General features: G+C 53.3%; 1 protein-coding gene across 4 annotated transcripts; it reads right to left on the bottom strand.

Annotated features, from left to right (window-relative positions):
• Nucleotides 1–932: 932 nt before the first annotated feature.
• Nucleotides 933–10,108, bottom strand: CENPM (centromere protein M). Of its 4 annotated transcripts, none has more exons than XM_033233779.1 (6): nucleotides 9,968–10,108; nucleotides 9,365–9,444; nucleotides 8,865–8,957; nucleotides 7,530–7,609; nucleotides 5,941–6,032; nucleotides 933–1,393 (listed from the first exon to the last, which is right to left on the bottom strand). In XM_033233779.1, exons 1-6 carry the CDS (start codon nucleotides 10,022–10,024, stop codon nucleotides 1,253–1,255), a joined length of 543 nt encoding a protein of 180 aa, XP_033089670.1. In that variant the 5' UTR covers nucleotides 10,025–10,108; the 3' UTR covers nucleotides 933–1,252. The 4 variants fall into 4 exon arrangements, with proteins under 4 accessions (XP_033089670.1, XP_033089671.1, XP_033089672.1 ...); XM_033233780.1 differs by lacking the exon at nucleotides 9,968–10,108 and adding an exon at nucleotides 9,773–9,791; XM_033233781.1 differs by lacking the exon at nucleotides 5,941–6,032 and having other exon boundaries at nucleotides 934–1,393.
• Between the last annotated feature and the right edge of the window lie 436 nt (nucleotides 10,109–10,544).

Raw genomic sequence — 10,544 nt, 5'->3', positions numbered from 1 at the left:
ACCTCAGCATCCCAAAGTGCTAGGATTACAGGCGTGAGTTACTGCGCCCAGCCTTTTTTTTTTTTTGAGACAGTCTCACTCTGTCGCCCAGGCTGGAGTGCAGTGGCACAATCTAGGCTCACTGCAAACTCCGCCTCCCAGGTTCACACCATTCTCCTGTCTCAGCCTCCCAAGAAGCTAGGACTATACAGGTGCCCGCCACCACGCCTGGCTAATTTTTTTGCACTTTTAGTAGAGACAGGGTTTCACCGTGTTAGCCAGGATGGTCTCGATCTCCTGACCTCATGATCCGCCCCCGCCTCTGCCTCCCAAAGTGCTAGGATTACAGGTGTGAACCACCGCGCCCAGACTTTTTGTTTTTTTTTTTTTTGAGACAGAGTCTCGCTCTGTTGCCCAGGCAGTGGCCTGATCTCGGCTCAACACAACCTCCGCCTTCCAGGTTCAAGTGATTCTGCTTCAGCCTCCCGAGTAGCTGGGACTACAGGTACGTGTCACCATGCCCAGCTGATTTTTGTATTTTTAGTAGAAACAGGGTTTCACTATGTTAGCCAGGCTGGTCTCACTTTTTTTTTTTTTTTTTTTTTTGAGGTGGAGTCTCATTCTGTTGTCCAGGCTGGAGTGCAGTGGCGCAATCTCAGCTCACTGCAACCTCCGCCTCCCGGGTTCAAGTGATTCTCCTGCCTCAGCCTCCTGAGTAGCTGGGACTATAGGCACCCACCACCATGTCCGGCTAATTTTTGTATTTTTGTAGAGACGGGGTTTCACCATGTTGGCCAAGCTGGTCTCAAATTCCTGACCTCAAGTGATCCACCTACCTTGGCCTCCCAAAGTGTTGGTATTACAGGCATGAGCCTCTGCACCCGGCCCACCCTGCCCTACTCTTTAATTGTTCTGAGTCAGTTTCCTTACCTATAAAGTGGTGAATGAGACCAGTGATTTTTAAACTTTTTTTAGCCACAGACCTTTTGTTCAAAGGAAATCTTAAGTGGAGATGTAACACGCCAGCTGCTTAAAGACACAAGGCTCTGCAAGAGTGAGTGTGGGAGTGGGAGGGGGCTGGAGTCCCACCAGCTGGGCCCCCTCGCTGATTCTGCCCAGCTCTCCCTGCTGGAGCACAGGTGCTGCAGGGAACCTTCCCAACCACTGGAGGTAAGCCTGGGCCTGTCAAGCCCTGACTGGACATCCTCAACAGAGAATGTTTATGGAGTCAGCACGAAGCCATGGGGAGTGGCAGCCCAGGGGCCAGTCGCCCTCATAGGTCCTCCAGGGAGGGGCCCTCAGAGCTTCTCAGCAGGGACAGCAGGTTCAAAGCTGAGACTCCAGGCACGTGGCCAGCGCAGATCTGCAGCACGCGCACCAGGCGCTGCGCCATGGTGGCCCGAAAGCCTTCCACCTGGGGAGAGAGCAGAGAACAGCAGTGAGACAGAATGCAGTGGCTGGCCCTGCTCCCTTACTCAGAGCAGCTGCAGGGGCTGCCAGAGCAGGGCTGGGTGGGGGCGGGACTCAGGGGTAGCTCAGGTCACCACTGCCCATCACAGCCATGCCCTCATTCATGCCACACCTCAGAGTAACTTCCAACTGCCTCAGCTTGCCCAAACCTTCAGACAACCTCCGGAGACATCCAGAGCCTGACCTCCTGCTCAAGAGGAAATGAAGGTTTAGCAAGGCTGGCTAGGTAGAACACACTGTCTAGGATCACCCAGCTAGTAACTCCAGAGCTGAGCTCTCAACCAGGGCTGCCTCCAATCAATGCCCGGGCAGCTCGGGCCCCAGAGGCTCAAGCCAGGGAGCAGAAGATACTCACAGGGATGGGACGAAGGGAGGGAGAACGGGTGGCCCTCACCACAGATAAGGTGCCATCAAAAAGGAATGGGCCCGGGGGAGCTGTGGGGCCAGAGAGGGACAAGACTGCTCCATGCCCGGGCACAGATGCTCTAGACATGTCCGCTGGAAGAACACGATGCTGGCCAGTGTCTTCCTCTGGCCGACATGTGGCCTCAGAAGCATCTCACCTTCTGTTTCCTCTCTAGCTGGGGGCAGGTTGGGGTGTCACCACCCACCCAAAGTAGAGACCAGGGCACCCTCAACTTCCCTGCTCTTACTCCCACCGCTTGCTACCATGACCTCCTTGGTATGAGACCCAGTGGCAGCTTCTCAGTCCTCACCGCACTGGCGCTATTGACAGAGTCCACCACAGCTGTTTACTCCCTCCTTGAAACGCTTTTTCTGCCTGGCTCCCAGGCCCCCACACTCACCCAGGGTTCCGCTCCCACACAGGCGGCTCCCTCGCCTTTGCCCAGCATCTCCCTCGCCTGTAATCCCAGCACTTTGGGAGGCTGAGGCGGGTGGATCACGAGGTGAGGAGTTTGAGACCAGCCTGGCCAATATGGTGAAATCCCATCTCTACTAAAAATACAAAAATTAGCCGGGCATGGTGGCAGGCGCCTGTAATCCCAGCTACGCGAGAGGCTGAGACAGAAGAATCACTTGAACCCCAGAAGCGGAGGTTGCAGTGAGCCAAGATCGCACCATCGTACTCCAACCTGGGTGACAGAGCGAAAGTCTGTCTCAAAAAAAAAAAAAAAAAGCCTCCAGACCTGTCTATTTCTGCACTAGTTTCCCTTCAGCCCACTCTCCTCCCAGCAGCCAAAGGGGTCCATTTAAAACCCAAGTCAGGCCACATCCCTCCCTGGCTCTGAGCCCTCCAGCAGCTCCCCACCAGGCTCCACTGATCCAACCCCACCATTCCTGATTTCTACACCCCAACCCGTCCTTTGCTGTTGTGCTGCAGCCACCCAGGCCTCCCTGCCAGACCTTGAGCACACCAGGCAAGTCCCACACTCGACCCATGCACTTGCTGTTCTTCCTGCCACGAGGTTATCTCCATGGCCTGCCCGCTTACTTCCTTCAGATCTTTATTTATTTAAAAGTCCTGTTTGCAGGGGCGTTCCCTGGTCACCCTGCCTAACTCTTGCCTGTTTACCACCACCTGACACGCCACGCCTCCACTTTCCAGCACATCATTTACCCTGTTTGTTTCCTTGACTAGAACAAAGCTGGGGCTTTTTTTGTTTTGTTTTGAGACAGAGTCTCGCTTTGTCACCCAGTGCAGTGGCACCATCTTGGCTCCCTGCAACCTCTGCCTCCCAGGTTCAAGTGATTCTTGTGCCTCAGTCCCCTGGGTAGCTGGGATTACAGGCGCGTGCCACCATGCCCAGCTAATTTTTGTATTTTTAGTAAAGACGGGGTTTCACCATGTTGGCCAGGCTGGTCTGAAACTCCTGACCTCAGGTGATCCTCCCACGTCGGCCTCCCTGGGATTAGAGGCGTGAGCTATAGCGCCCAGCAGGAAGGTGGGGTTTTTGACTGTTTTGTTCCGTGCTGTGTCCCTGGAGCCTAGAACAGTGCTTGGCACCACAGAAACTCAGGAAGTGTTAATAAATCCTCTCACTCTAAGTTTGGTGGCCTTTGTTCCCAAAATCTATCTCCAGGCTGCTGAGGCTCAGGGTCCACAACCTGCCTCCTGCAGCAGCCTCGACCCAGCCTCCTGCCTCTGGCCAGGCTTCCTCCAATCCACATCACTCCAGAGACGTGACCTAAATGCCCAGGTCTGACCACAGTCATGACTTTGCCCATGACATCCAGGAAGAAATGACCTAATTCTACCGCCAGGCTCCCAAAGCTCGGCAAATCCTTCTGCTGTTGCGTGTGTTACATGTCTGCTTATTTCATGAGATTCTGAGAGGAGAGGGCCAATATCTGAGTCATTTGTGTTCCCAGGGCCCAGCACAGAGCCCTACCAGCAGACCTAGGCAATTATCTCACTGGGCCAATCACACACCTTCCTGTATTTCCTCACCAATGAAACGGGGCCGGTAATTCCTGCCACGCAAAGGCCTCAAGATACATGGTGGGGTTCAAACTCAATTATTCAAAAGAGTGTTCTGAAGAGGACAACACCAGCATGAAGAGGGAGGCCTGTTCAAACCCTGGATGCTCCATCTGAGGGATGCAGGCCTATGTTCTGAGCAGGCATTTCTGCAGCTCCTGCTGCAGCTAGAACCAGGCTGGGGCCTCCTGCTTCCTGCCCAGGCCATGAAAGAACCCAGGTCCTGGTCTGGCCCGCCACCTCATGGCCACAGACAGAATTGCACCACTCGGCACAAGGTGAGCAGGCACCACTGTCCCCCACTAGCACCTGAACTATGGAGCAAAGATCGTGATTCCCCTTTAGAGATGAGAAAACTAATGCTCTGTGGCAGGCAAAGTGACCTAATCAAGGTCACATGGTCAGGAGGCTAGGAAAGGAGAACAGCTGGCTCTACCCCTCACTCATGAGCTGTGTGACCCTGAGCAAGTCGCCTCATCTCTCTGGGAGGAAAGCCTGGCAGGGCAAGGCACTTCAGGTGTGCCCAGGCCTCAGGGTCCCATCTATGAGATCAGAGTGCTGGTCTGGTCAGGTGCTCGAAAAGTAGTCATCAAATAGGAAAACAAATGCATGAAAGAGTCAAATGTGTATCGTGATCGATGCATTGACCGAGGGGCAGGCCTAACGGCTGCTGCCACCTGCCCAATCCTAATGTGATATGAAAACATCCCCATTTCTACTGGCGACAGCCACAGACTGCTATCCTCTGAATTCTGCCCTTAGACCAGAGGAGTGCCGAAACCAGGATAAGGGACCCCGGTCTAGATGGTGGCGACGGATTGGTGGTGACAGATCGTGTGCTCACTCGGTTCTCCCTGCATTTCATCACTTTGCTTTTGGTAACAGGCACAAGACCCAGAACAAAGCAGAAACACAACTCTTCAAAATGTATCTCAAAACCAATGAATAGGTTTCCAAAGGAATGGAGCAGGCCTGGCGCGTGGGTGTGGCAGTGTGGGCCCTGGGGCCCCTCAGTAGACCCCTCGGGGGGAGCACATCAACTCCTGCTGAGGCCTCTGTAGCAAAAAGTCATCAGGATTTATCCTGCATAAAAAGGGGTTAAAGGCCAGGCACGGTGGCTCATGCCTGTAATCCCAGCACTTTGGGAGGCTAAAGTGGGAGGGTCGCTTGAGGCCAAGAGTTCAAGACCAGTGTGGGGAACACAGCAAGACCTCATCTCTACATTAAAAAGTAAATAAATAAATAAATAAATACTTAGCTAGGCGCGGTGGTGCACGCTTGTAGTCCTACTTACTCAGTAGGCTGAGGTGGGAGGTTCACTTTAGCCCAGGAGCTCGAGTCTGCAGTGAGCCATGATCACACCACTGCACTCCAGCCTGGGCAACAGAGCAAGATCTTATCTAAAACAACAACAACAACAACAAAAAGGCTACTTTCCTACCCCTCATGATTAGTTTCACCTTGTGGGAAACACCAGCAGAATCCAGTCGGGGCAGAACACCCTACATATCCATCCAACCATCTACCCGCCCATCCAACAAACACCCCTACCGCCTACTGGGTACCCTGGCTTGGGATGGGACTAGACAAGGTCTGAAATACAGAGAGTTAAGGGCAAATCAGGCATTCTGACTCCCAGGGGACACAAGGATGCACCAGTTCATGAGACGGACATACGCCTGGCCTCCATCATTTACACCCCAGAAGGAGAGTAGACTCACAAATACATACACATAAGACTTAGTTATAACTAAGCATGCAGAAGCTCAGCAAAAGGAAAAGCAGGGCAGCACGTGCTAGAGCCTGGCATATAAGATGCACTCCCGCTTCACACCTGTGTACTCCAAGGCTCAGGGTGACCTGCCCAGGTCACAGCCAGTGAGCAGAAACGCCAGGACTCAAACCAGGATCCTGTGTCTCCCTCCACTTCAGAAGCTGCCTCGCTCGGATACTGAGTCCTTCGATAACCATTCCCGATGTGCCCACTGTGTGCTGACCACCCTTTCCCTGCACCCGAGTGTAGTGTTGGTCTCTGTGATCAGCATGCTCACCTCCAGGTCACAGTAGAGCAGGGGGCTTTGGTAGGTGTGGGCCAGCTTCACCACGGTGTGCCGGTGAATGCTGCAGTGGCTCTCCCGCCCAGCTGGAAAGAAGTCATGAGTGCTATAGCTGCAATCTCTACCTTGCTGGCTGGAATTCAGGAAGTGCTGGGCAGAGTCACTCACTTCCCCACTCTTTGGCTCAGTTTCTTTCTAGTTGTGAGGGTGACAGTCCTATTCTACTTTCTATTCTAGGTAGTCAAGAATATCAAATTAGACAATGAAGATAATAATAGCTCCTACCCCACTGAGTCACTCTAGAATCAGTGAGTTGACATCTAGAAATTGCTTGGCCTGCATTTGCTCACCAATGCTTCTTGAGAATTATCTGTGCCGTGCCAGGCACTCTGCTCAAGGAGCTAACGGTTCAGCTGGAAGGACAGACAGGTCAGACACCCCATGCATGCCGCAGTGACACCGGGGCTGAGTTTTGAGGTATTTGTAGGGGTTAGCAAGATAAAGAAGAGGAAACGTATTTGAGAGAAGCCTAGAGTAAACAAAAAGAGATGGGCCGGCCAGGTGCGGTGGCTCACGCCTGTAATCCCACCACTTTGGGAGGCCGAGGCGGGCGGATACCTGAGGTCAGGAGTTCAAGACTAGCCTGGCCAACACGGAGAAACTCCATCTCTACTAAAATACAAAAATTAGCTGGGCATGATGGCAGGTGCCTGTAATCCCAGCTACTCGGGAGGCTAAGATGGGAGAATCGCTTGAACCCTGGAGACGGTGGTTGCACTGAGCTGAGATCATGCCACAGCACTCCAGCCTGGGCGGCTGAGCAAGACTCCAACTCAAAAAAAAAAAGGACGGGCCCTGCAACAGGACTTACCTAGGTGTGAACCTCGGCTCTACCACTTTTTATCTAGGTGCCCTGGGCAACTTAACCTCATGACTCTAAAACGGAGGTAATAATACCTACCTCAAACATTAATATGAAAACAAAGCAATTACAGTGTCTGCCTCACAGTGAGAGCTCAAAAGAGGTGAGCCATTATTATTTTCACTGTTAATATTACAAAGTCTCAGGAACAGCAGCTGACCCAGAGAAGGAGAGTAACTGGAGATGAGACCAGCCCAGAAGGCAGACGCCAAATTGCAAAGTGCTTTGTGTCTTTAGAGTTTGGATTTTACTGAAAGCCACAGGCAACCACTAGGCAACTCCAAGCAACAGCAGCGTTATCTGCTCACATTCACTCCTAGAAAGGCTGGCAACAGGTCAGATTCCAAAGTGTGTGTATATGTGTTCTTTCGGTTTTTAAATTTAACTTTGAAGTTCAGGGGTACATGTGCAGATTTGTTACGTAGGTAAACTTGTGTCTTCGGGTTTGTTGTACAGAGTGTCACCCAGGTATTAAGCCTAGTACTCATGAGTTATTTTTCCTGATCTTCTCCTTTCTCCTGCCCTCCATCCTCCGATAGGCCCCAGTGTGTGTAAAATCCATGTTCTTTCCATCACCCAGGGTGCCTCAGCAAGAAGTCTACCCCCGTCCCAGCTTTCCCTTGGCTGGGGGTGGGCAGTAACAGGCGAAGGATGTACTTACCACCTGTGGCGAGGAAACACACCTTCCCCAAGAAGAAGCTGGCATCCACATGGCGCAGGGACTCCTCGGTGTTCTGGAGGCTGGGGTGGCCAGGCCAGGGTGAGAAAACACACCAGAGAACAAAACTTTACAACAGAGAAAGCAGAAGCCCTTGCTTCTCTGATCCTAGAGGCCAGAGAATGACAAGAGGGTGACATTCTCTGGAGAAATACTTTGTCCTTTTTTTTTGAGATGGAGTTTCACTGTCACCAAGGCTGGAATGCAGTAGTGCGATCTTGGCTCACTGCAAGCTCCGCCTCCTGGGTTCAAGTGATTCCCCTGCCTCAGCCTCCTGAGTAGCTGGGATTACAGGTGCATGCCACCATGCTCGGCTAATTTTTGTATTTTTAGTAGAGACAGGGTTTGCCATGTTGGCCAGGCTAGTCTCAAACTCCTGACCTCAAGTGATCCACCGGTCTTGGCCTCCCAAAGTGGCATGAGCCACCACGCCCCATTATGTCCTTTAATGTTTTTTAAAAATAATTTCAATTTTTATTTTAGATTCAGGGGGTACACGTACAGGTTTATTACATGGGTATACCATGTGATACTGAGGCTTGGGGTACAACTGATCCCATCACCCAGGTACTGAGCATAGGACCTAATAGTTTTTCAATCGTTGCCCCCTTCCTCCTTCCCTGCTCTAGTCGTCCCCAGTGTCTATTGTTGCCATCTTTGTGTCCATGAGGACCCCATGTTTAGCCCCCACTTACAAGTGAGAACATGCAGTACTTGATTTTCTGCTCCTGTGTTAATTCACTTAGCATAATGGCCTCCAGCTGCATCCAGGTTGCCGCAAAGGTTACGCTTTCATTCTTTATTATAGGTGGACTTTAATTTTTTTTTTTTTTTTTGAGACAGAGTCTCACTCTGTTGCCCAGGCTGGAGTGCAGTGGCCCGATCTCGGCTCACTGCAACCTCCACCTCCTGGGTTCAAGCAATTCTGCCTTAGCCTCCCGAGTAGCTGAGACTACAGGCGCAAGCCACCACGCCCGGCTAATGTTTTGCATTTTAGTAGAGACAGGGTTTCACCGTGTTGCCCTGGCTGGTCTCAGGCAATCTGCCCACCTCGGCCTCCCAAAGTGCTGAGATTACAGGTGTGAGCCACTGTGCCTGGCCGTTGTGTCTTTTAAACATTGTGCACTGGCCACTGCCTCCTCTTTCCTCACCCTATAGGATTGACCTCAGACAGCCTCTCCCATCCTCACCACTTCCATCACAAGTTAGGTCACTGTCCCAGCACAGTTCTGAGCCAGGCCTGCCTAAGCCCTGCCTGCCCCTTCCTCTGGCTCTCACCTGTATTTGCTGTGAAGATTAACCACAAACACGATCAGGTCAATTCGGGGCCGATTCACACTGGAGGGCAAAGGGAGGGACTTTGCCAAGTGGCTGAAAAACAGGAAATTGCAGGACTCAAGATAACCCTACCGCCTTCACAGCGACCGTTTAAATGCTGCCCTTCACGGGGAAAGAGGCCGTCAAGGGTTCCCCACCTTATCCTAGCCACCCGAGGCTCTTGCGGCCACAACTCCTTGGGCCAGCACAGAGGCAGGGCAGGGCTGGTCCTATTCAGATTACTCCTGTCTGATTCCCTCTGCCAGAAAGGGCCTCTGTTTAGTCACCACCTCGGCAAGGGGAGATTGGGATATAAGACGGCATGGGACTAGCCAGCTACGCTGCATGCTGGGAGAAGGACCACCCTCAGAGGAGGGGGCGCTGGGCTTCCGGGTTTAGCAGCTAGGACTGAATCCCTCTGGAGAGACACGTGGGCCCAGGCCACAGCCGCGGCTACTTACACCTTCAGCTCGGAGGCGCAGTCCTCCTTGAGCATCGAGTCCGCCAGCTGCTGCAGAAGAGCATCCTCCGTGCCTACCAGCTGCGCAGGGAGAGAGAGCGGACCTTCGAGACCTAGGCACAGCACCCCCTGGGGAGGGCCTGGCCCTTCGACCCACTCCCGGGGAGATCGGGCCGGCGCCAGCAGGCGGCTCGGAGGACATTTCCCGAGAAGTGGAGCCCGCGAGGCGGCACGGGCTGGGGTCCTGAGGTTTGGACCCGCTGCAGGCCTGTAGGCACCGCACTCTCTACTACCCGATCCTCGTTTCGACCGCCGGCCTCTCCAGGAAGCCAGACCCCCAGACGCGGAAAAACCAAATCCAGGCGCGGGAACCTGCTAATCAGAAGATGGGAAAGGGCCCGCCGAGCACCTATTGGTGGGTGCGTCTCTCAACCTTAGAGAGCGGCTACTCCGATTGGTTCAGAACGTGGCTCTCCGCCTTTTCCCCGTCCCGCTACGGTAGCGCTCGCTGGCTCGGCGCCTTAGGGAGCTCAGTTGACCTAGTGGCTGAAGCGCAGCCCAGGAGGTAAAGGCCGGCGGGGGAAGCGGGGCCGCCGGCACCTACCAAGATGGTGGCCGTGTTCAGGCCGGGTAGCTTGTCCAGCGGCCTCAACACCGACATCACAGCCTCAAGGCCGACCGCCGCTCCTGCGGTGCGCGCCGATCTTTCAAACCGCACTGAGTCCCGCCTCAAGAGCGCGGCCTGGTGGCAAGTGCCTCCTTATAGGCGGGGCTTCGCGGGACGGGACTGGGCCTCTTAAAGGAACCGAACCTTTATCTCCTTTTCTGAGGGGCGTTCCAGCACCACCCATGGAACACGTGATGGACAGGCCTTTTGTTCCATGCTCCACAGTAAGCAGATTTTTAGTGATTGCTTTATGCACTTTCGTTCATTCATGTTCATACACAGTACTTTTTTTTTTTTTTTGAGATGGAGTCTCGCTCTGTGGCCCAGGCAGGAGTGCAATATGCGCGATCTCGGTTCACTGCAACCTCTGCCTCCCGGGTTTAAGCGATTCTCCTGCCTCAGCCTCCAGAGGAGCTGGGATTACGGGCGTGCGTCACCACGCCTGACTTATTTTTGTATTTTTAGTAAAGATGGGATTTCTCCAGCTTGCCTAGGCTAGTCTCAAACTCCTGGC

This window comes from Trachypithecus francoisi, unplaced genomic scaffold (assembly GCF_009764315.1).
Source record: "Trachypithecus francoisi isolate TF-2019V2 unplaced genomic scaffold, Tfra_2.0 Lachesis_group14, whole genome shotgun sequence".
In the NCBI taxonomy this organism is placed as follows: domain Eukaryota; kingdom Metazoa; phylum Chordata; class Mammalia; order Primates; family Cercopithecidae; genus Trachypithecus; species Trachypithecus francoisi.
This window is presented reverse-complemented; position numbering and strand designations above follow the sequence as displayed.